Raw genomic sequence first — 27,506 nt, 5'->3', positions numbered from 1 at the left:
TCGTAGCGTGATTGACTGATCGATCCAGTTGAGGAAAGACAGCGAGCGCACAGAAGAGGCCGGCACCGTGGGTCAACGGCCGCCGAGATGCCTTCGCGCCGCGCCGCGCAGCGCCACCCTGTGGTGCGTGGTGCGCGGCCGCTTTCGCCGGTGCGACACGACGCACGCCGCCGGATGCGGTGACCCGGGTTGCCCGCGGCCGGTCCGCGGGGAAAGTGGCGTTCCGCGGAAGGAAGGCGAGGCGAGGCGGGAGGAAGCTAGCGGCTCGGACTCCCCCCGCCCAGCCGCGACTACCGCCCACGTTGATCCGCAGCGCACGAGGGACAGTTCCGTGCGGCTCGTGCATTTCCCTCGTACCCCGTTCAAGAACAGAGAGCGGCGAAAAAAATCCGAGTAATTTCCTTCCTGTGAAGTACTTTCACGACAGTTATTTGGAAGATTCGCGCCATACCGATGTCACGGCGAGATAGACGTCCCCCCGCCCCCTCCACGACGTTGTGGACACACAACGGGTGCAAAAACAGAAAATACGATTTGACAATTAACCGGGAAGAGTACGTGAGTTCACCTACCCTTCGTGTTGGTACCTTTTGCCTGCCAGAAGAAGCCCTCCGCTGGCAACTGAACACGTGCTGTTGTCACAATGTAGCATCATGAAGAAATGCCTGCTACCGAGCAGGCGTCAGTTGGGTTAAGTGTCAACAGTGCGCTTGATTAATACAGCTGCCCCCTACACAGCTATACATCGTTCGTCGTAATAATAAACCTGTGCCGCGCGGGATTAGCCGAGCGCTAGCCGGCACGGAAGCTCAGCGTGTTCGGTCAGAGGGTAAGCTGCCCTCTGTAATAAAAAAAAAACTGAGTTAATGGATCAACGACGAACTGAAACGCGTGTCTTTCGACGTCCGCCACGAGCAGCTGCAACGAAAGAAAACGAACAAAATTAGACAAAAAAAGCGATCTAAGGCGCTGCAGTCATGGACTGTGCGGCTGGTCCCGGAGGAGGTTCGAGTCCTCCCTCGGGCATGGGTGTGTGTGTGTGTGTTTGTCCTTAGGATAATTTAGGTTAAGTGGTGTGTAAGCTCGGGGACTGATGACCTTAGCAGTTAAGTCCCACAAGATTTCACACACATTTGAACATTTATTGAGTAAACCTGCTGTAAACAAATACAAACGCGATGGTTGGTCGGCAGCCATAGCACACGTACACTGGTGTTGTTACGCTCTTGGCTGTAAGCCCAACTTATGTATTACATATATTATTACTTTCACTGTAAACGAAACTTGTATTCTAATGTATTAACAGCCATAAGCGTTTTTCTTAATCATACTGTCGCTATATAGTATTTATTTAAAAAATCGGGTACATTTGCTTTCCCTGTAAACGCCAGTTGTGCTCTGATTGTTGCGTTGTTAAATATGTAGAATGAAAATGACAGTCGCTGTTACCTGTTTCGTAGTAGAACGCGCGTGCGGAACACCGTTAAAAATGGCGAGGAACAAGTGTTTCTTAATGTTCTTCACAAGATTACAGAGAAAATCGGCTTTGAAGTTTTTAGGGAAATTGTATTTACTAAATATAAAGCATTAATCGGTAGCGATGGGGACAAGCCCTCGAGAATTCTGTAGTTCGCTGGTTCGAATCTCGCTGTGGCTCTTCTTTTTCTCCATTAAGGTCGAATACCTAAATCATTGAAATATGAATTTCGTCAAATATAATGCACTATGCTTTTTAACAAATGCTTACTCGTCTACTTCAAGAAAAATGCACGTTTCTAATTACTTATTGCACGCAAAATTCCGGGTTTCATTGTAAATAGAAGTTGCTAACTATCGATATATTATCAAATATTGTTAATAAAGATTGTTTAAATTAAGAAAACATTACACATTTAAATTTTTGGGAGAAGAATGAAAAATCAAATACTACTCTTTATTTGTACTACGTCCATTGTTTTGTGCCACGGAGAGCCAGAGAGATGCGTTGTAGAAACATGAATGACTATAATTTTTTCACGGCATCGAGCACATTATACAAATGCTTCATTTTTAAGGTTGCCACCGTACCACCGCAATCTGAACCCAATAGAATTGTCCTTGAAGCCAAGGTAAGGGATCTGTCGCGAGGAATAACAAGACATTTCAGGTACCAGACGTACTGGAACGAATCTTCGTCACAGGTCACTGCCGAATGCGGTCGAAATGCAGAACAGCTCTTCATAAATGAAGAGGAAAAAAATGTTGTTCGTGGATTCTGTAGCTGACCGCCTCATTATACTGGTCGGATTCGGACATGGAAGGCGACTGACTACAAGTAATACCTTCAGTGGCTTCAATTATTTAACTATACGCTGCAATTCCTGCTGCACGCTGTTACGTCACACATAGCTCAGGCAGAAGAATTACCCTTTGCTTAAATTAGGAATTTTCATCACTCTTGTTTTTAATTACAATACTACGTTAACTGAGAAGGAGAATATATTACTTTTCCGTCCGTTCAACTAAGAAACGTATTGCTGGAGTTTTGTAGTATATTATTTCATTCCGTTTAAGAATTAAATGACATTTGAAACTATATTGTTTCTCTGCTCGTCACTTTTCATGTTTTAACTGCACCTGTTCACATCACTGAAGGTTGGTTGGACCAACCGGCTGGCCAGTGCTATCCACATTAAATGCGCCGTGAATCTGTTGTCCCGTACCATCGCTGAGCAAAAGTGCGCGTAACGCACAGCATAAAACGTATCCTTATCATCGTACTTGACTGTATTCTAGATAACTTTGTTTCCAGAAAATGCGAAAGAATACACAGTGTAGTATTTACATCAAGAACGAAGTCTTTGGCTGCGGCACTTATTTGTAAAACATTCTCGGTTTTCTCGCCGCGTCAATTCGGGATAAAATCTCGAGCTTTCGACGATAGCCTCCGTCGTCATCGTCATCGTCAGTTGCTTCTGACGATGACGGTGGAGGCTATCGTCGAAAGTTCGAGATTTTATCCCGAACTGACGCGGCAAGAAAACTGACAATGTTTTACATATTCACATCAAGTTTGTTCTTACGATGAACGCAGTATACTGTCTGATAATTATCCTGAATTATGAAAATGCGTACAGTCACTTCCAAATGGGGCTATCTCACGGAACTCTTGGTGGTACTGGAAACGGACGTTGAGGAAATACCCGTAAGAGAAATATGTCAATGGGGCATGTCATAGTTACATTCATAGATACAAATGCAGAGGCACTTCCTACTGTGTGCTGCTTGAGGACCAATACAAAAAATTGTAAATTTGTTTTTGGTCAACCCATAGCAGACCCGATTTATCCTGCGACGAAAGATTGCGGTATTGTACGAAGAAAAAAGGATTAGTGATTAAAGACACGTCAGTATCGAGATCGCTAGAGACGAACGAATAGCTCAGTAGGAGAAGCTGGAGAGAGGAACAGATGGTGAACTTTATCTAAACAAGTCATCACAGTGTCGTCCCGAATTACTAGGTCATGGAGTAAAACGCTCACTATCAACAGTCGACCATGCAGATTTAAGTTTACGGACTAGTCTAAAATGTATTCAAGTGGCAGCTGCTGGGCCATGATTTCGATGGTTCGAGTTGCAGATTCGGCTTCAAGTCACATAATGCCTTCCAGAAAAGAAATCGCTTCATAGACTGGATAGTAACTTCAGAAACTATGACGCAAAAGTAAAGAAAATCTTTGTACATGCATAACTCAGTTCTACATCTACGTCAGTTCAATCAACCAACACACAACTTACAGCTGAGTATTAGTAGCTAGTTATATGAGAATGCAGACTTTCTCGGTGAATCTCGATGATAAAATCTTCTCGGGTTGACAGCAGAGTCAATGTGTTGTTCTCCAGCACCGTTTCAGCAAGTTTCTTACTTGCCATCTTCAGGCGAAATGAGTTGTTCTCCAGCAAACGCTTCAGCAAGTTTCTTACTTGCAATCTTCAGGTTCCGCTTGCTGAAACATTGCTGGAGGACAACGCATGTCGCCTGAAGATGGCAAGTAAGAAACTTGCTGAAACCCTGCTGGAGATAAATGCATTGACTCAGCTGTCGACCCAAGAAGATTTCATCATCAAAGTAGCTGGTTGTTTAGAAGGAGGGAAGATTAGAATTTAACGTCTCGTCGATGACAATATCCTTAGAAACGTAGCACAAGTTCCGACAGCAGAAGAATGGGGAAGGAAACTCGAAGTGTCCTTGAAAAAGAAACCATTCCAGTTTTGAGAACGACGAAAACGCCAAATCCAGACGGCTGGACAGAGATTTGAACTGCCGTCTTCCTGAATGCGAGTCCAGCGACTAACAACTGTGTCACCCCGCTCGGCGGAGTTCATTACACGGCGATCTCAAGACATGATAAATTGACCACTGCGTCACCCCGATCGGTAGAGTTCTTCAGACTGCGATCACAGGACAGGAAAAACATTGGTTCATCATAACTTGCACAATAGGGCAGAATCGATCGCCGTCTTCCAAATACGAGGAAAGAAGTATGCGGTTAAGACACCGGTAGTATAATCAACGATGGGAACACTAGCTCTTTGACTAGTTCCTCGTAACTACTACGAATCATCAAGGTATATGAAATGCAAATGGCGACAGAATATGCACCCCACACGGAGATCATGCGACGAGCCTTTACTGTTCCATTGGGGCTGACGCACGCGGTGAAAGTAAAGTATGAGTCACAATTTGGCCGTCGCTGGAAGCAGAAAGCACCGCTAGACGTTTCTGGCGCATCCTGTCCTTTCCTTTCTCGGAAGTCAGGATGTCCATGAGAAAGAAAGCAGCTACTTGCGAACAAAGATATAACGAGGTCTTCCTTACACGTTCCGAATGATAGCAGCAACTATACTGTTCCAGTTTTTTGTAGTCCAGTAATTCAACACAGTAGCGTGCCGTATTTCTCTGGGAAACCGACGCCTAGGACAAGAACGAAAACATTGTTATTACACAACTAAAAACTCTTGAGGCCTTATAAAAAGCTGGTTTTATGGTACAATTAAATCGTATTTTGCGTGAAAATCTATTAAAGGCAATGCGCTGTGCATCCACGTGACAAAATTTAATTTGCTCGATTTGAATATTTTGACATGGCATATCGTCAATAATACAGGTACATACACTGAAGCGCCAAAAAAACTGGTATAGGCATGCGTATTCAAATACAGAGAGATGTAAACTGGCAGAATACGGCGCTGCGGTCGGCAACGCCTATATAAGCCAAGTGTCCGTTATATCGGTTACAGCTACCACAACGGCAGGTTATCAAGATTTAAGTGAGTTTCAACGTGGTGTTATAGCAGGCGCATGAGCAATGGGACACAGCACCTCCGAGGTAGCGATGAAGTGGGGATATTCTAGTATGACCATTTTAGGAGAGTACCGTGAATACTCTGATATAGTTGTGGCCAGAAAAAGATCCTGCAAGAACGGGACAAACGACGTCTGAGGAGAATCATTCAACGTTACAGAAGTGCAACACTTCCGCAAATTCCTGCAGATTTCAATGTTGTGCCATCAACAAGTGTCAGCGTCCGATCCAATCAACGAAACATCATCGATATGGGCTTTTGGAGCTGCAGGCTCACTCGTATACCCTTGATGACTGCGTGACGCAAAGCTTTGCACCTCGCCTAGGCCCATCAACACTGACATTGGACTGTTGATGAATGCAAACATGAACGAGTATGGACATGGAGACAATCTCATGCATCCATGAACACTGCATGTCTGCAAGGGACTGTTCAAGCTGCTGGAGGCTCTCTGATGGTGTTGGGCACGTGTAGATGGAGTGATCTGGGACCCCTGATACGTCTAGATATGACTCTGACAGGTGACGAGTACATAAGCATCCTGTCTGATAACCTGCATCCATTCATGCCCATTATGCATTCCGACAGATTTGGGCAATTCCAGCACATAATGCAACAACCCTCACGTCCAGATTGCAACAGTTTGGCACCAGGAACACTCTTCTGAATTTAAACGCTTTTGCTGGCCACCAAACTCCCTAGAAATGAACATTACCGAGACCGAGCATATCTGGGATGCCTTGTAACGTGATTCTCTGGACAGCTCTGCAGGATTCATGGTACCAGTTCCTTCCAGCACTACTTAAGACATTAGTCAAATCCATGCTATGTCGTGTTGCAGCACTTCCGCATGCGTGTGTGTGTGTGTGGGGGGGGGGGGGGGGGCTACATGAAATTAGCAGGCGTACCAGTTTCTTTGGTTCTTCAGTGTATAAACAAATACAAAATATATTTACACATTTGAAAGAGTTCTTCTGGAAATATTGACAATGGTTAGTTGAAGGACTTATGGTCTTCTGTGTCTTGTTATGGAGTCACTTAATAGCAGAAGCCCAGAATATTTGTTGGCATATGATATTTTGGTCATTATGTATCATAGGTTGACTGCTTAAGGGCTGACATCTTATACCACTTGTCCAAGATGTTAACTATGTTTATAATGTAGGTCAAAGCAATGAATTAAAATGTGTACCAGTATCAGGATTTGAACATGGGCCTTCTTATTATGAGGAAGATACGTTAGCCATTATGCCACACTGGAGTCTCAGATTTTTATCTCAGTGCTAGTACAGATTTTAATTCATTGCTTTGGCCTAGATAATTATTGTCGATAAAAGTGGGCCTCAATATGTTTCAAAAACAACTGTATATGATTCACTGTGTTTGCCGTAATCATAGGAACTACTGAAGAAGTCAGTATAAAATTACATCACATATCCCAGTAGTTTGTCACTCGATCATGGCAGGCGACATACATCTTAATTGTTTTAATACCTTCCTTTTAATGTTTTTGATCATACTTTAGTAAAACCCATTTTCCTTACACCAAGCAATATACTAAATGAAAATATGTATTAGGGTCCACCAGTTTAACAGATTTCTCACCATTCATATGTAAGCTATACTGCCATATTGTTCATGGGAGCTTCAGCAGTTATTAATTTTGTCAGTGGAGAATTTGTGTGGAGTTCATAAGCTAAAATGAAGCATACTTTAGCAGTAAGGGGTGTATGTAATAGTCCTCTGATATCAATTATTACAGATTGCAATTGAATAAATGATGACAGTTTAGATAGTGTGACACGTGTGTGCTAGAATAATAGAAATTATTTCAGCAATATTGTTTTTCCCCGTAGTTTAGAGTTTATCTTTTGGTGATATCAGATATCTTAAAGATTAAATACTATGACAGGCAGATAAAGATATGAGAAGGTTTGGTCATGACATTTAAAAGTAAATCATGATGCTAGTTTCACATCAGTCCATATGTTTGCCTGAGGTTGATATAAGTGGGATAACAGGCACTGCTACTTCTTACATTAAAACTGGTCAAAGGCAATGTGATGTTTAGAAGGTGAGACAGTTATTTGAAGCCCACACCAGATTAAGCTTCTCAAAAAAAAATGGTTCAAATAGCTCTGAGCACTATGGGACTTAACTTCTGAGGTCATCAGTCCCCCCAAAACTTAGAACTACTTAAACCTAACTAACCTAAGACCATCACAAACATCCATGCCTGAGGCAGGATGCGAACCTGCGACCATAGCGGTCGCGCAGTTCCAGACTGTAGTGTCTAGAACCTCTCGGCCACCCCAGCCAGCTTGAGCTTCTCAACCACAGTGCTATATCACTTAGTGGCTAGTCTTAAGTTGTCCTTCCCAGCACTATGGTCAGACTTATTGGTGGTGTCAATAGCTGATTACTGGTAGCAGTATCTGGAGGATGGCAGAACTGAAGGCATGGATATTACACATAGTTCAGTAGCAGCATATTTTCATAAGCTTTTATGTAAGAAGAACGTGTAATGTCAGTAAAGATCCAACACTTTTTCCATAAATAATCATTATCTGCATCAATTTCTCATTATTACCTGTTCGTATGGCCCAATAGATCACTTCTTGTGATATTTGTGCTATCAGATTCCCACCTACAGGACGATATTCATCAATGACTGGGTATTGCCTTAGTGGGGCAATGGTCTGAAATATTCTCTCAATACCATCCATCACTGGAACATGCTCCACCTCCTGATGCTTTCAAAGATAAAGTTAGTTGGTGATGCTTTAGCATCACTAGCTGTCTTACCTTTTTGGTTGATCAAAATTGACACACACAGCTCTGTGCTGCATAATTTCAAGCTCCATGAAATCTGAGGACACAGAATAGTAAGAATCTGTATACAAAAGGAAATGTGCTGACTGACTGACTGACTCATCATTACCCACCCCAAACTGCTAAGGACAATAACTTGAATTTGGAGAGTGTTGATCTCATACTATGGGCATTGTTTATGAAGGTATTTTTGAACTTCCACTCTGACGGCAATGAAATAGGGCTTCAAAGGTTTTTGGAAATATGTTGTTATTAAGGCAATTTTAAAGCTATAACTACAAAAATTGATATTTGGTTCCTTTGTCAGAAATTAAAAAAATGCGTGTTCCAGAATTTTTTGAAATGCAGCCCCTAAAGGGGTTAAATAGACGGTGATTTTTTAAAACTAAATCATTAAACAACTAGAGAAGCATTTTTAAAGCTACATCTACAAAAGCTGGCATTTGATTTCTCTGTTACAAATAACAATAATAATAATAATAATAATAATAATAATAATAATAATAATAGTGTTCCAGCATTCTTGGAAATTCAACTCCTAAGGTTGAATTTTATGAAAATGTTTAGTTATGAAAGCAGAATCACTTTTGATCAGAATTTCATTTACGAAAGATTATCCTTCTATTGCCTTAATTAGCATCAAAAGTTCAGAAGCTGTTGCAGTTTGTGAACTAAATCAAAGAAACCTATTTAACAGTCATCACGACAAATTGGATTCTTCAGATTTTTGCAGGAAAAGATATTGACTTTTAATATATTAATTTTTATTAGGCTTAATATATTATAATAAAACTATTTTTGTTGAAATTAACATGAAAAGTAACCATTACTTACGTCAGAATATATACCACATTTAAATGTGATTCAGTGTACTGGAATATCTGTTTGAGCTGCGAGTATTCAGTACCTGTTGCAAGGCTGGTGCTGATGACTATAAAAATTCTTATCTGATTTATCACTTTCTTTTTTTAATTCCCTGTAGGAAATTAAATTAAACACATTGGAAGTCTTTAATTATGCAAAGAATGGCAGCCATGTAAAGGGTCACTAAATCTTTTATAGTGAGTGGACTTACACAAGTGCAATGGGAATAACACTGTACAAATTTGATTAAAGAGAAACAAAAAACAAGTGCAGACCATACATTCTATGTGATCGAAGAAGCAGGTGCTAAGATAATATAGAATAAAATTAGTTTCTGACATTGTAGTCACCTAATGGAGATTGCGTGTTTGTGTGTACAGTTCTGAACGTAGCAGCGGGTAAGGCACCCATGCAGAGCACCACCGAGAGCAGTACCAGTGGTGGCGGCGTGCCACAGAAGGCAGTGGATGGCAGTACGAGTGCTTTCTTCACTGCTGACACGTGCACATTGACCAAACCTGAACGAGCTCCCTGGTGGTATGTGAACCTTCTGGAGCCCTACATGGTCCAGCTGGTTCGCCTCGACTTTGGCAGGGCTTGTTGTGGTGAGTCACTACATGCAGTAATACTCTTGTCTGCTTGAAATAAAAAAGCTTAGATATATTGTTTTTAAGTACTGCTTAACTTGCAGAATGTCTTCTGCAAATACTCCATATATTTCCATTAGTTACTACTGATTCAGCTTTCTTCACATAGTGACTCAGGTGTAGGGGCTAACATCTCCTATTATTCAGTTTTCCTGACAAAATTTTTTGCTTAAAGTATTGCACTACTAGCTATTTAGAGAATGATGTTCAGGCCTCACTTCAGTTTCTGTCAGCACAATTTTTTATGAGCATAATTGTTATGAAACTTCTAACCTCAAGCCATCTGCCTAGGTTCATAATTTAATATCACTAATAAAAGGAACACCTACAGTAGCAACATGCCAATGCCAGTTTTAAAATGTCTCTTTTGAATCATGCTCAGAGAACTGAATGTTCTCTGAATCACTAGACACGCAACCAATCACAAAAATGCCACACACGAAGATAAAATATGTCTACATCAACAGTTTCCTATTCATGAAAAGGATATATTCAGTACAGGACTACAAGGATAGACCACATATGCCCTTGTGTCACATGAAGTAAACTGCTGACGTTTAATTACCTACAAATAATGACTTATCACTTTAATGCCAATATGATATTTACAGTGAACAAACAGAATTGATTTACTTTCATCTAATGCTGACAAGTGTATCTTTCATTGCATGTTTACATCTGTTGTTGATACTGAATTCATACTCTGGAACTATATGGCCATTATAAAGTAAGCAAAGCTGCCATCAGTGTCATAGCACTTTACTAGGCACAGCTACCAGTAGTGTTAGGCTCTTGCCTCTCTCCAGTCTAAGACCAACTCACTCAGCCAGTTATAGGGGACCTGAAGTTTTGTGGAATATCAAAGCCAAAATACTTCCTGAATTTTCACCTACATAAATTAATGTCATAGATGAATGTCAAGGCAACTGCAATAAAAAAAAAAAAAAGAGTAATCGAGAATTATTGGGAAACAATCAGTTAAACTACATCTTCCATTTTTATTAAAAATATGATCATGAGAGAAATAAGTAATAATGTATAACAAATCTGCATGACATCCAGGAATTTTGGCACTATCTAGATTGTGTGATCATTCAGAACTCCTGTTGTTTCAGCAGTCATTAGTTTTTTTTTATCTTGTTATTATTGAATGACTATCTTGAATATGTTTCTGATTTCAGGAATGAGTTACCTACTAATTGCTGCCCACATTATACAGTAAGATTTTGTTTAGTTACACAATGTATGAAAAATATGGGTATTTCATTTTTCATGTCTCCAAAATACAAAGCTTCTGATCAGACAGTGTGTCCACAAACTGATCATACATCAAGAAAAAAATGTTTTGTTGTACTTCTTTACTACAGATAATTATAATTACAGCAACGAAAAGCAGCATGTGCTTCATAAGGCTATGTAGAATTATAATAATGTAACGCAGTTTTGTACAGCATCATAAAAATGTCATATAAACAATTCACAGGAAAAAACCAAGCAGCTACAATTGTAGTACGAGTGGGAAACAATCGTCCAGATCTTGGAACAAACCCTATCTGCAACCGCTTCACTGGACCACTGGAAGAGGGCAAACCACTATTCCTTCCCTGTAATCCACCAATGCCAGGTGCTTTTGTTAGTGTGCATTTGGAAGGATCAGTGCCAAGTCAACTGTCAATATGTGAGGCATTTGTATACACTGACCAGGTAAGTTGTTTTCCACTTTAACTACTTCCTATAAAACATGTTAACATCTGGATCACATGAAAGTATTTTTAGGAATGGAATGGGTTCAGAAATAAACACTAAGTTGTGTTATAAAGTGGCAGTAGGTACTAAATGGTGAGAGATAAGATGCAAATACAGTGTAGTTTATACTAATATAAGACATTTGCAAGTATATTCATTACTGTATAGGTTGTTGATAGGATTTGTGCATATAAAATTAATAGAACAACATACAGTGATGTAGAAAATGTAATTGTAGTATCATCAATCAGTTTGCCTTTAAAAAAGTAAAGGCACCTAGAAAGTAGTGCTTATTTTAAGTGTAAAAATGGATGGGAAAATCAAGGAAAGCTTGGAAACTTTTCTGACATTTACAGAAAAAGAGAAAATGTGGATAATGTCAAATAGAGTAAGATGTCTGAATTCCTGAGAAGAATGTGGAAGAAAATTAAAGTTGGACAGATAATTGAACATGTTCACAGAATAATGATAAAAGTATGAAACAATTAGTAAAGTGTAACTTTAAGAAAGAAGTACAGCAGTTAGCATTCCTCCTGCTTAATTTGCACACTTAAGAAGTAATTGAGGAAGAGGAGAAATTTATATCAGAAATAAAAGTGCAAGGAAAAAGAATATCAGTATTAAGATTTACTTATTGTATTGCACTATTGACTTGGAAGTGTTAATAAAAGGAATACTTAGGTTACTTATTGAAGAATTTAGATTATGTAAAACAGAGAAGAAAGACAATTGATGAACAGTACCAGAAATGAGATTACAACAATCCGGAAATTAGTAATGAATAAGATAAAACTGTATTATTACTTAAGACATATATGGTATTTCACTTGCTTATGAGACTCACTAGTTGTACATTAAAGCAAAAAACACTCTGGTACCACATTCTGATCAGAGTCTTGCAACTACACTGTTCAAAAACGTGTTCCCATAATTTAACAAATCTACTTACAGAGTGATGTTGCTTACTAACAATCATTGCAATGATACAGTTCTTACAGTAATTGTACTTATGCTAGGCAAAACAGTATACTATACTTATGCAAACTGAAGTGAAGCCTAAAATAATTTTTTATAAGTAAATTGTAAAATACTAAGCATTGTTCATTTTTATATCTCACCACCTTGCTCTCTCTGTGTTTGCAATTCTGTCAAGCTACCACTTATAAAGCCTATTTCAGTTTGTGTAATCAATGGCAAATACAGTGTCTGAAATCTGAATATATTCTTCCAAAAACTGTGCAATAGTTATCTTTCTTTAAGAATGCTTTCTGTTGTATCAAAACTATTCTCTGATTACAAAATTTATTATGTAATAGTTAATATGCATTCATAGTTGATAAAAGTTATTTCAAAAAAAGTCTATCAGAAATTGAGTATCAGGGAGGGACCAGCTCAAAATTTGTAAACAAACTGCATTATTAATTTTTAGAACCTGGAGATAATTAATTAGGAATAGGGATGAGGGGAAATAGAGATAAAGTTATAAGAAACAACAACAAAATGGCAGATCAACTAGAATATCATTCTGACAGAGACACAATGAGTAATCGGAAGGAGGGTATATTGTAAGGCAAAGTGTAAAGCATCTAAGATGACAACACACGACTCATGACTTATTCACTGCAAGTACAGTCTGATGTCAACCATCAAACTGCTATACTATATGAAGAAACCAAATTGTTTCCAATTATTCCACAGGCACTTCCTTTCGAACGATGTCCTCAGTTCCGCGACCAGCCACCAGGCAGCACAGCTACGTACAATGGAAAGTGTTACATTTTCTACAACAGACAACCTTTAAATTTCCGTGATGCCCTTGGATTCTGTCGTAGTCGTGGTGGAACCCTAGTGGATGAGAGCAATCCAGCTCTTCAAGGATTTATAAGTTGGGAACTTTGGAGGAGGCACAGGTAATATTTGAGAAAGTCACTGTTGGTAATTATTTTGCATTAAGAGGAAATCTGAACAGCATTTTGGATCCATAATTCTTTTACTACACATCTGGATACACAACAGTTCAGTGAGGAAATAGTTATCTTAGATTATTACAACAAATTTTGAAAGTGTTTACACAAAGGAATCAAAATAGATGAACCAAAAATAAGTAAAAAAACTAGCATTGAAGTTCTTACCATAGAATGGCTTTAAAAATTTACAAAAGAAATATGGAATGCTGAATTTTTGCTACTGGCTGCCTAAATATATGTTGATTCCTAAGAAAATTCTCCTCCACACACAGCCTGATAGCAAACATTTTCCCTGGAATACCATGGTCAACTTCCCTAGAAAGCATGCTCTCTCTCAGCTAGGCTGTACAATGTAAACCTTGGCCCCACGGCCTTCACCTGTTTCTGATCAATCAGTAAACCAGGCTCACTCTCCTGCAAAGTGTCATGTTTCACTCTTCCACTGCTCCTTACACCCATTTGCTCTGTTGAAAAGTGTATTGAAGCAGCTTGAAGTTATTGTGTAGTCAGTTGACATTTCCCCAACAGTCTTATATTTATCACATTTCCTATATTGGTGTAGGATTCTGGATATCCTAGAGAGATCAATCTGTTTCCAGTTTTTAGCCTGTACACCCCTGTCATGATGTCCATTGTAATCCAAATGTGTAATGGGAGCAGATTCAGCATGGTCTCTACCACAGCAGTGGGTGTACTGCTAATTCTGGCTGTTATGGCTAAGCAGCCTGGTCTCTACAACTAAGCAAGCTCCTTAGTAGCCACCTTCTGTTTTACTTTCTTCCACTATACTATGGACCCATCAGTTATCACAGATCTTATATCCAGTACATACTTTTGGGTTTTAGACCCCAAATTTTCCCATAGGCTCATCTAGTGATCATAAACGTATCTTTCACCTTGGAACATATACTCCTTATGTAAGGGGTCCACAATATTTTTGCATCCAGAGCTAAGCCCAACTGGCTGTGAGGTCCTGTTGACCAGTGAATATCCCTACTGGATAACTGCCAATCTAAAGGTTAAGACTGCACTACTATATGTATGTTTCCCTATTTCCAGCCTTGGGATTTTCCAGACATAATTATTGTGAGAAGTGGGTACATTAGACTTCTCCCTTGTTCTCCTGATGCCTTCCTTAGAGGAAGGGGTCTGTTTACCCCTTTCATTCTGGGACAGTTGTTTTTCTTTTTATTCTTATGTGTTTTAAATTTTTTTTGAGGTCTTGGGTTCATGACCTTTTAGTTCCTCCCATTTTTGTTTGGGAAACCATATTTTACCTCCCTGTCGTTTCTGTTCTTTAAGAAGTTTTCTCCTCTGAGCTGCAGGCAGGAATTTAACCTTGACCTGGTCCAATTTTTAGTTTTTGGGTTGATCTATTGCCCAATCCAGTTGCAGGAACAGCTGCCATTGGTTCCACCCCTAACATTTGCATATTTAATGTCTCATCATCTGGTTAATAACATGCTGTCCACCTTTTGAATGAAACACAGCAGCGATTCTGCATGGCATGAAGTTTCCAGTGGTATGTGGCACCAGATGTTTGTGCGCAGGCCATGAAATTCCTGTAAGTTATGGTCTTATGCTTTGTGAGTACAGAGCTGGTGGCTGATAACATCCCAGATGTATTCCATTGAGTCTAGGTGAGGCAAATTTGATGGCCAAACAATCAATATGAATTCACTGTCATGCTCTTCAAACCACTGTAGCAAGATTCTTCACTTGTGACATACTTGACCTTCTGGGAGATGCCTTCGGATGTCATTGAGCGTGAAGAAATGCCAGTGCTCCACAGTGATGTTCACGTAGACCACAGCTATTATGGTGCATTCAATACTACCACAAGTTGCACGGAAGCTCAGGTGAATGTCCCCCACAGTATAAATCTGCACACAGGATTCTGTGTCCGTGGTTCACTGCATGTTTGACCATTTGCTGGATGGTAGTGTTAGATGACAGGATTATCTGTAAAAGCAAATGTAATTCATCCAACCAGGTGTCAGCATTGTTATCAGATCTGCCACAGATTGTTGCCTATCATGAATTACAGAATGGGCAAACCTCTGTCCTTGACATTCTGAGATGATGCTCCTATTTGTGGTATCACCATCATTCAGCCACTTTCTATAGATGCTCACAACACTAATATGTGAGCAGTGGACTAGCTTCACTGTTTCTAAAGTGCTTATATGCAGGCAATGGGCCATAACAATCTGCCTGTGTTCAAAGTCACTCACTCAGGGGATTTTCCCATTAGCAGCCCACATCATTGTTAAAATTAGTTCCCACTTATCTCTGCTCCACTTATATAGTTTCCTTATCACATCATGCTCCTGCAATGGCACCAATCAGTTTACAGTCTCATGGTGGACAGTGATCACACTGTCTTGGCTCATCAGTGTTTGTAATAGAATAAGTAGTCTACTAATAAACTGTTAATAGGCACACACAAATGAACTGAAAGCATAAATAACATTAATGCCACAGAATCACAAATCAGTGATCAGTTTATACAGTTCATATGAGACAGAGCAAATGTATTCTGCCTTTCTACCTCTACATATATACTCTGCAAGCCACTGTACAGTGGTAGACAGTACCTCACACCAACATTAACAACTTTCTGTCTTACTCCACTCTGTAGTGAATAAAATATTACTTTCTGCTTCCATGCACATACACCCTACCTTTTCCCATATTGCTCTCATGATCCTTACAAGAAAAATGTACAATGACATCAGAATTAATAGAGCAAATTGTTTTTGAATCTTTTTGTTGATTTGGTTGTATCTTTTTGGAATATTAGTTTTTAATGATTTAGATTCTGTCATCTATTACCATGCCTCTGAACATAGATATATTTCTCTGTAATAGTTTGGAAAGACTGTAAACTGTTATTCTTGTTATACAATTCCTGTTGACCAAAAATGATTTCCATCACATACAGAGCATCCCAGGAAATTCAGAGATATGGCAGAAACGATCATTTGAAGCAAAAGAGTCTAGTAAAGATGGACTATAAAATGCACACCTTATTCATATTCGCTACTGCGGAACACATATCTTCTACTGAGAAAGTGGCCATGTCTACTGGATATTTTCTTCTTCTTTTAATCCATACTACATCCTTCCAAAATATGGAAAGCAAAGAGCTTGCAATAGAAGAGATCTGTTGCACAGTATCAAAGATTAAGAAGTAGTCATAGTTCTTAAAGGTATACATTTTAGATACAATGTTTGCTAGACTTTTTTGATTCAAATGATTGTTCTTGTCATATTCCTGAATACTGACATTTCCTCCTGGGACATCACGTACATGCAAGCTGCTGAGCATCAATGAAATGAATTTTAGCTTGAGCTTTAATTCTCTCAACAGAGATCTTGAGCCTTGGATTTCTTGCTTAGGCAGTACAGTGTGGTAATATTTAGGTGTCTAACACCTAATGTAATGTCCTCAAGAATAGTCTCGCATTTAAGTAGAAACAATTTCCTTAGTATATCACTGTTTGGATTCCAGAAATGTTACACAACTGATAATGCTATTTACACATTCAACCACCAAATATTAAAAGTCTTAATATTAAAATATCACCAGTTGGTACTTTTGTGGTCTTTCTGAAGCATTTGACTGTGTTGATCATACTTCGCTATTTGAAAGACTTATGTTTTATGGAACTGATGGCTTTACACATAACTGGTTTGTATCATACTTAACAAACAAAACGTGAAAAGTTTGGACAATGGGAGTCTGCAAGGTTCCATTTTGTGTCCACCTCTGTTCCTCACATATATGAATGACCTTCCACTTAACATTCAACAAGCAAAATTGGTACTTTGCAGATGGTAATAGCGTTATAATAAATCCCATTAGAGAAAAGCAAAAGAAGAGACTGTTAACAATGTTTTACTGAAAATTATTAAGTGGTTCTCCAAAAATGGACTATACCTAAATTTTGAGAAAACACACAATATTCAATTCTGTTCAACAAACAGAGTCATACAACTGATGTAATACATGGACAGGAGTCAGTAAATCCAGTAGAATGTTCTAAATATTTAAGTACACATACTGATGAAAACTTGAACTAGAAGAAGCATATTCTACCTCTACATCTACATATACATCTATACTCTGCAAACCACTGTGAAGTGTATTGTAGAGAGTATATTCCATTGTACCAGCTATTAGTGTTCCTTCTCCTTCCAGTCACATATTGAGTATGGGAAGAATGATTGCTTAATGCCGCTGTGTGTGCTGTAATTACTCTAATCTTTTCCTCAGTATACTTACGTAAGCAATAAGTGAGGGGTTGTGGTATGTTCTTAGAATCATTATTTAAAGCTGATTCTTGAAACTTTGTAAGTAGACTTTCTCAGGACAGTTTACATCTGTCTTCAAGAGTCAGCCAGTTTAATTTCTTCAACATCTATGGTACACTCTCCAATGTGTCAAAGAAATCTGTGATCATTTGTGCTGCACTCATCTGCGTATGTTCAGTATCCCTTGTCAGTCCTAATTGGTATGAGTCCCACATACTTCAGAAATAGTCCAGGATGTGTCACTTGAATAATTTGATGTAGACTGATTGCACTTCCCCTGTATTCCTCCAATAAACTGAAGTCTACCATCTACTTTACCCAGAAATAGGCCTACGTATACTACGTTTTCTTTTTTTTTTTCATTTTGTCATTGTAATCATAGTACACTCTGTTTTTCACTTTGTCAAGTGCACAATTTTACATTTATGAACATTAAAAGCAAACTGTCAATGTCTAAACCACTCTGAAATCTTATCAAGATCTAAATGAATATTTATGCAGCGTCTTTCAGACAGTATTTCACTATAGATAACTGTGTCATCAGGAAAAAATCTAAGGTTACTATTAAAATATTGCCCGCAAAATCATTAATATACTACATTAACAGCAAGGATCTCAAAACACTTCCTTGGGTCACACTTGAAGTTATTTTACATCTGAGGATGACTCTTCATCTAAGATAACACGTTGTGTCCTCCCTACCAAAAAATCCTCAGTCCAGTCACAAATTTTGCTTCACACCCCATACAATCACACTTCTGACAATAAACATAGATGTGGTACTGAGGGAAATCCTTTTTGGAAATCAAGAAATACTACATCTACCTGACTGCCTTGATCCAAAGTTTTCAGTATATTATGTGAGAAAACTGTGAGTTGGGTTTCACATGATCGATGTTTATGCAATCCATGCTCATTGGAATGGAGGAGGTCATTCTGTTCAAAATACCTCATTATATTTGAGGTCAGAATATTCTCTAAGTTTCTACAACAAATCATTGTCAAGGATATTGGACAGTAGTTTTTTGGATCACTTCTACTACCCTTCTTGTAAATGGATGTGACCTGTGCTTCTGCAACTACTGGGCACAGTTTTTTGTTATTGAATCTGCAAAACATTATTGTTAGAAGAGGGCTAACTCAGCCACATATTCAGTATAGAATGTGACAGGATTCCTTTGGGCCCTGCAGATCTGTTCAGTTTTAACAATTTTAGCTGTTTTTCAATGCCACTGACTCATCTCTCAGTGGTATGAGAATTAAATTGAGGCATTTCTCCTCCCCTACCCCTTCTTTATTTTTTTAAGGAATATCTGAAAATGGAGTTAAGCATTTCAGCCTTCCTTTGCTATGCTGTTTCAGTTCCTATCTCATTTGTGAGAAACTGGCCAGTAATTTTTATGCCATTAACAGCCTTTACATATGACCAGAATTTCTTTGAGTTTTGCGAAAAATCATTTGGCAATATTCTGCTTTGATAGTCACTGAAGACTCTTTCGACAGCCAAAACAATGAGTTTCTCAAAAAATTAAGTTCAGCTAGGTTTGCTCTTCGTAAGTTGCAAGGGTCCTGGGAACAGATGAATCAACCTTCTGACATCTACCTAATAGTCATCTATGGTTGTCATGTAGGTATCTCTTCAATAAGGTGGGCGTTTTAACAGCACCACCACAATACACTTATTTGCTAATGAAACTGGCCATAAATAATCCCTCACAATTTCAGAAGAATATGACCTTCAGTAACCTTTATTAAAGCCGTCAGTGGCTCCGAATGGAGTTCAATATGTACCAACAAAAAATTTGTCAATTTGCCCAATGCTGACAGATAGCAAAGCAAGTTTTAAATCTAACCTAAATCATTTCTCCTGGACAACTTCTTCTTTTCCATGAATGAATTTCTATTTTAAAAAAAAGGATCAACTACAGGGTGGTGTATGAAATGTGTTACCATTTTGTTTTTGAATATAAACTTTATTGTCAATACAATCTGAAAGGAACATATACTGCAATGAAGAGCTGTCCATGGAGATTTGTTCTAACTCTGCACATGCTCAATATATCCACCATTTCATTTCCTAACTTCCTTCAAATGAACACTGAAGTTAGTGATTACCGTACGGCACATGTCTTTGGTAATTTCACTGCAAGCTTGAAGAATAAGTCTTCTGAGCTCCATTAAATCGCATGGATGTTTCGGGAAAATTTTTTCCTTCAGGTACTCCCAAAGAAAAAAATCACATGGATTGAGGTCTGGACTATTGGAGGGATCAATTTTGTCCGTCATTGAAACAACCTGGAAACCTGAGTGAAATGATCCGCATGTTGAAATGCTCGTGTAAAAACTCCAACACAGTGTTTGCAGTATGTGGCCTTGCTCCATCTTGCATGAACCACTGCATGTTGAAGGACAAGGCAGTAGCAAGAAGCTGTGGAAGCATGTTCAAATAACGCTCGCTGTCCACAGTTTCTTCAAAGAAAAAGGGTCCAATAAGTCCGTGACTGGAAATTGCTGCCCACGCTGTAATCCTCGGAGCATAATGTTGTTGTTCATGAAGCACTTGAGGGTTTTCAGTGGCCCAAAAGCATATATTTTGTTTGTTAACCACACCGTCTAAATGAAAATGCGCCTTGTCTGAAAACCAAACATTGCTGAGAGTCTCTTCCCTATCCTCTGCCCCCTGTGCAAACAGTAGTTTCTGCTGCATGCGTTCTTCAGTGAGCTTCTGTGTACAGGTAATCTTGTATGGGTATATATGGAGGTCACTTTTAAGAATGCACTGAATGGAGCATCTAGATATTCCCAGTTGCATTGCTGCTTTTCTACATGATTTCTCGGGACTTCTCTGTACAGCAACTCGTACCGCTTCAATATTCTCCAGCTAACAAACAGGCTTAGGCCGAGGTCACTTCGCTTCCAATACTGTTCCTTCCTGTACAAATTTATCGTACAAACTGTGGATGGTCTTCTTACAAGGGACCCATTGTGTGTTAAACTGTTGTCGAAAATGCCTATGAGTCACAATAAGGCTTTTCATTTCATGAAAAAGTAACACAATTTTTGATCATTGCTGTGTAGTCAATCTTCCATTGTCAGCCATTGCTGCTTACTAGTCTCCTAGCGGCAGTATCGTGAATTACACGTCATTTCGCAACTCATTTGTTTTCCAAGCTCTGCTGGTACTGCTGTAGAGATCCCAGTGGGATATCTAATGTGCACCGTAAATTGTGAAAGAAGCAGTTGGTAACACATTTCGTGTGCCACCCTGTAGTTTTTAAGTGTAGTTGTATGAGTAGGACTAAAAAATATTGTCTTGATTAATGTTAACACTGATCATATATACCTGTAAACTGAGCTGTTCTGTATCATTTTGATAAAACAATAGTTCAAATGATGCAGGGAACTAATCACATAGACAAAGGACTGTGCAAAACTGCAGTGCCTAAAGAAATTTTTCATTATTTTCATGATATGCACTTTATGAGTGTCCCTTATTCGTGCAACATCATTATGCACTATCATTTTCTGTATGTGAAGAGTATATTAAATGTATATTTAATTCTAAAAATTAAATACAGGAGCGATGTCAATAGTCAGTACTGGATGGGTGCTGTGCGTGATCCGAAGGACAGAAACAACTGGAAGTGGCTTGATGGTGATGATGTGACAGTCTCATTTTGGAACTTGCCAGGAGGAAATGAAGACTGTGCACGATATGATGGCTCAAAAGGATGGCTGTGGTCTGATACTAACTGTCAAGCCAAACTTAACTATATTTGCCAACACCGTAAGTACTGTAACACACTGAGAAAATGCTAACCAAAGTATAATGCAGAATTTCACAGTTATTAAGTGAGAACTATTATAGGTAAAGCAGAAATAAAACATTACAACTCACATACTTAAAAACAGTTTACATTCGAAATTTACAGTAATTCCTTTGCTCATACATTTCTATTTTTTATATATGTTGCTCAAAGTATAATTACAGTGAACTGAATTATTGACCAATTCTTATTTCCAACTGCTCCATCCATTATCAGGTTAAAAATATAGAATGCATGAGGATAACCTGCATGACTTTTGTCAGATTTTCTCCTAGTAGCCTTTTCTCCATTAATACATTTTCCTATTGTTCTAGTTAATTTCTTTATTTTCACTTTTTGTGTGTTCATTTCATCAATATTAATTTTAAATAGCCCTATTATTCAATTATGACCAGTTTTCACAACCATATCACATGAAGCTAACTGTAATGAAAATTCTATTCTTATTGTCTCACTGGGGAAAAATATTTCTAAGAGATGTACATTCCCTCTAGAACCCAAGGCTTGTGGGCGTCCAGAGCAGCCACCAAATTCAACTATGATTGCAAAGAACTTTAATGTTGGATCAATTGTCGAATATCAATGTGATCCTGGTCATCTGCTGGTTGGGCCATCAACACGCACATGTCTTACAACAGGTTTCTACAATGAGTTTCCACCAGTGTGCAAACGTAAGTCTTATAGGTCACTAAGAATAATCAATTAAAATGGTACAGCTCTGTTGTACACTCCATTTATAAAAGTGTCTATAATAAAATGAAAATAATTATTGCACCCTCAAAAGGAGCAACAATCTATTTCAACAAATGTCTATTTTACTGGTTTTCATAATTTATTTTACTTTTATTTCATTTTATTAAGAGTTTTGTGAACCCAACAGCATTAGAGTTGGTAGGATATGGAATGAGTCAATGTTTTTATAGTATTTGTAATCATGAATTTTTCATAAAATTTACAATAATGGATACAGTGGAGCACAATATGGTGGATTCATGATTCATATCAACTAACCCTGCATCATAAAACATGAAAATAAATAAGGTACAAAATACAAGACACCAGAATTAATATTTACCCATACATTATTAGATGTTCATATTAGCAATATCTTAATATTTGAAAATCAACACTGGTATCCATGCAAGAGCATATGCTGTCTAATATGTTGCAAAACACCATGCATAGACATGGGATTTTTCTGGGGGGTTCTTACATCAGGTTCTACTGGTGACAGAAAAATGGAGTCAAGTCTTTTAGATAGCATTTGGGCTAGGGAGCATTTATACCCAACAGGAGGATCATCTTCGAGACATTATCCTGCAGCACTGGGTCAAAGTATAAATGTTATACACTTCCTCCTGCTTAAGCAAATGAAGCAAATCAACTGATGCAATCTATGATGAGTCTTAAGGAGTTTATGGAGGCACCATTGTAGTTAGTAGGCAGTTCCTTAGAAAACCTAAAAAAAGGTCTTTTTCGTCATTTTTTTGGGACTAAAACTGAGCCATGGATTCCAAGATGACTATGCTGAAGTTTTTATGATACATATCTTTCCAATATTCAAGTCTCAAACAACCTTGAAAATTTTCTTCATATCTCTATCCATTACCAAGATACAGAGTTACTTTTACATGTAAAATATGCATGTAAAATCTGGTATGAGGCGAAATATCAATAATAAAAGATTGCATCAAATTGCTCAAATTTTAACATAACATTCCCTAGGCAATTATCACTAAAAACGCCGTCTTTGTATTTTAAAAAATCTTCATTGGTTCATGAGCTATTCCTTAGAACCCCCACCCCCCCCCCCACCCCCTCCCTCAAAAAAGAGCTTCTTTACCATTTTTGTACCAAAACTGAGCCACAGATTCAAGATGGCTATACAGAGCAAATGACTGTCATTTTATGACATATTCCTAAGATCCCAATCTCAAATATTCTTGAAAATTTCCTTTATATCTTTATCCATTTCTGAGATACAGAGATTCAAAATTATTAGCTCATGGGTGGTTACTTAGAGAAGCCCAAAGAAAGAGTTTTTTTACCAATTTTTCATACCAAAACAAAGCCATGAATTCCAACATGGATAGGCCACCAATTTTTCATACCAAAACAAAGCCATGAATTCCAAGATGGATATGCACAACAAATGATTGAAATTTTTACAATGTGTTCCTAAGATTCCAGGCTCGAGCAACAACCTTGAAAATTTTATTGATCTCTTTGTAAATTTCCAAGACACATAGGTTCAAAGTTACCTTACATGCACATGTAAAATACGCACATACAAATCTGGTGGGAGGCAAAACTTCAATAATAAACAGCAGCAGAAAATTGCTCAGACTTTAAAATTATACACACATCAAAAAACGTTTTGCATCACCTTGGTTCTGAGAGTTCCAGAGTCTGCCCAGAAAATTGGAATAGAGATCAATGTAAACAGCATTTTTGCCTTTTTTATTTCTCATGAAAACCACACATTGCACATTGTACCACCATACGGCGAGACTTTCCTGAGATGGTGGTCCAAATTGCTGTACACGCTGGTACCTATAATACCCAGTAGCACCTCCTCTTGCATTGATACATGCCTGTATTCGTCGTGGCATACTATCCACAAGTTCATCAAGGCACTGTTGGTCCCCATTGCTCCACGCCTCAACAGTGACTCAGCGTAGATCCCTCAGAGTGGTTGGTGGGGCACACCATCTATAGCAGCCCTTTTCTATCTATCCCAGGCATGTTCAATAGGATTCATGTCTGGAGAACATGCTGGCCACTCTAGTCGAGCAATGTCGTTATCCTGAAGCAAATCATTAACAAGATGTGCATGATGGAAGTGCAAATATTCATCCATGAAGATGAATGCCTTGCCAATATGCTGCTGATATGGTTGCACTATCGGTCAGAGGATGACATTCACATATCGTAAAGCCATTAAAATGCGTAGGATTGATAGGATGTGTGACTGCTATGTACGGACGTAGGAGGAGCTGGCCACTCTTCGCGAACAGCTGAGCGTGTTGATGGCTGCGGTCAGTCGTCTTCGGGCTGCTGCCTCGGAGTGTAGCGGCAGTGAGGAGTCTGGTGCATCGCAAGGTACACCCAAGGTGTTACATGCATCACCCACTGTCCCTGCTGTCGAGACATCTTCGTGGGTACCGGGCGCAGTTGGGCCACCCTCTCCCCAAGGGGAGTGGCGGGTTCAGCGGCGCTCACGGTGCACGAGGCGGAGGGTCAAAGTGGAGTCTGGCCGTGTGGCATCGCCCGCTCTGCCTGTGAGTGGACATGTGGCTGCTCCTTCAGCAAGGTCCGAGCAGGCACACGGGGGGAGGGGTTTATTAGTTATTGGGAGTTCCAACGTTAGGCGGGTGATGGAGCCCCTTAGGGAAATAGCGGAAAGGTCGGGGAAGAAGGCCAGTGTTCACTCTGTCTGCTTGCCGGGGGGTCTCATCCGAGATGTGGAGGAGGCCCTACCGGCGGCGATAGAGGGCACTGGGTGTACCCGACTGCAAATTGTTGCTCATGTCGGCACCAATGACTCCTGCCGTCTGGGTTCAGAGGTCATCCTCAGTTCGTACAGGCAGTTGGCGGAGATGGTGAAGGCGGAAAGCCTCTCGCTCGCGGGGTGGAATCAGAGCTAACTATTTGTAGTATCGTTCCCAGAACCGATCGCGGTCCTCTGGTTTGGAGCCGAGTGGAAGGCTTAAACCAGAGGCTCAGACGATTCTGCGGAGAGCTGGGGTGCAAATTTCTCGACCTCCGCTATTGGGTGGAGAAATGTAGGGTCCCCCTGAATAGGTCAGGCGTGCACTACACGCCGGAAGCGGCTACGAGGGTAGCATAGTACGTGTGGAGTGCACATGGGTTTTTTTTAGGTTAGAGAATTCCCTCCCTAGGCCCGACAAGACGCCTCCTGAGACGCGGCAAGGCAGGAGTAGGCAAAATGCAACAGGGAATAACAATATTAATGCGCTAATAGTAAACTACAGGAGCGTCTATAGAAAGGTCCCAGAACTGCTCTCATTAATAAACGGTCACAACGCCCATATAGTACTAGGGACAGAAAGTTGGCTGAAACCACATGTAAACAGTAATGAAATCCTAAACTCAGATTGGAATGTATACCGCAGAGACAGGCTGGACAGTGAAGGGGGAGGCGTGTTTATAGCGATAAGAAGTGCAATAGTATCGAAGGAAATTGACAGAGATTCGAATTGTGAAATGATTTGGGTGAAGGTCACGGTTAAAGCAGGCTCAGACATGGTAATTGGATGTCTCTATAGGCCCCTGGGCTCAGCAGCTGTTGTGGCTCAGCACCTGAAGAATAATTTGGAAAATATTTCAAGTAGATTTCCCCACCATGTTATAGTTCTAGGTGGAGATTTTAATTTGCCGGATATAGACTGGGAGACTCAAACGTTCATAACGGGTGGCAGGGACAAAGAATCCAGTGAAATATTTTTAAGTGCTTTATCTGAAAACTACCTTGAGCAGTTAAACAGAGAACCGAATCGTGGCGATAACATATTAGTCTTTCTGGTGACAAACAGACCCGAACTATTTGAATCAGTTAATGCAGAACAGGGAATCAGCGATCATAAAGCGGTTACTGCATCGATGATTTCAGCCGTAAATAGAAATATTAAAAAAGGTAGGAAGATTTTTCTGTTTAGCAAAAGTGACAAAAAGCAGATTACAGAGTACCTGACAGCTCAACACAAAAGTTGAGTCTCAAGTAAAGATAGTGTTGAGGATCAGTGGACAAAGTTCAAAACCATCGTACAATATGCGTTAGATGAGTATGTGCCAAGCAAGATCGTAAGAGATGGGAAAGAGCCATCGTAGTACAACAACCAAGTTAGAAAACTGCTGCGGAAGCAAAGGGAACTTCACAGCAAACATAAACATAGCCAAAGCCTTGCAGACAAACAAAAATTACGCGAAGCGAAATGTAGTGTGCGGAGGGCTATGCGAGAGGCTTTCAATGAATTCGAAAGTAAAGTTCTATGTACTGACTTGGCAGAAAATCCTAAGAAATTTTGGTCCTATGTCAAAGTGGTAGGTGGATTAAAACAAAATGTCCAGACACTCTGTGACCAAAATGATACTGAAACAGAGGATGACAGACTAAAGGCTGAAATAATAAATGTCTTCTTCCAAAGCTGTTTCACAGAGGAAGACTGCACTGTGCTTCCTTCTCTAGATCGTCATACAGTTGACTAAATGGTAGATTTTGAAATAGACGACTGAGGGACAGAGAAACAATTAAAATCGCTCAAAAGAGGAAAGGCCGCTGGTCCTGATGGGATACCAGTTGGTTTTTACACAGAGTACAAGAAGGAACTTGCCCCCCTTCTTGCAGCGGTGTACCGTAGGTCTCTAGAAGAGCGAAGCGTTCCAAAGGATTGGAAAAGGGCACAGGTTATCCCCGTTTTCAAGAAGGGGCATTGAACAGATGTGCAGAACTATAGACCTATATCTCTAACGTCGATCAGTTGTAGAATTTTGGAACACGTATTATGTTCGAGTATAATGTCTTTTCTGGAGACTAGAAATCTACTCTGTAGGAATCAGCATGGGTTTCAAAAAAGACGGTCGTGTGAAACCCAGCTCGTGCTATTCGTCCACGAGACTCAGAGGGCCTTAGACACGGGTTCACAAGTAGATGCTGTGTTTCTTGACTTCCGCAAGGCGTTTGACACGGTTCCCCACAGTCGTTTAATGAACAAAGTAAGAGCATACGGGCTATCAGATCAATTGTGTGATTGGATTGAGGAGTTCCTAGATAACAGAATGCAGCATGTCATTCTCAATGGAGAGAAGTCTTCCGAAGTAAGAGTGATTTCAGGTGTGCCGCAGGGGAGTGTCATAGGACCGTTGCTATTCACAATATACATAAATGACCTGGTGGATGACATCAGAAGTTCACTGAGGCTTTTTGCAGATGATGCTGT

General features: G+C 39.5%; 1 protein-coding gene across 2 annotated transcripts in view; it reads left to right on the top strand.

The window, feature by feature from the left end:
* Positions 1–27,506, top strand: part of LOC126267256 (uncharacterized) — a 250,102-nt gene that overhangs the window by 188,040 nt on the left and 34,556 nt on the right. For both annotated transcript variants that reach the window (XM_049972306.1, XM_049972317.1), the window contains exons 3-7: positions 9,423–9,647; positions 11,173–11,393; positions 13,134–13,345; positions 21,298–21,506; positions 22,041–22,217. In XM_049972306.1, the coding sequence (XP_049828263.1) occupies positions 9,423–9,647; positions 11,173–11,393; positions 13,134–13,345; positions 21,298–21,506; positions 22,041–22,217 (1,044 nt within the window). The remainder of the gene's footprint in view (positions 1–9,422; positions 9,648–11,172; positions 11,394–13,133; positions 13,346–21,297; positions 21,507–22,040; positions 22,218–27,506) is intronic.

Source organism: Schistocerca gregaria, chromosome 1 (assembly GCF_023897955.1).
Source record: "Schistocerca gregaria isolate iqSchGreg1 chromosome 1, iqSchGreg1.2, whole genome shotgun sequence".
NCBI lineage: Eukaryota > Metazoa > Arthropoda > Insecta > Orthoptera > Acrididae > Schistocerca > Schistocerca gregaria.
This window is presented reverse-complemented; position numbering and strand designations above follow the sequence as displayed.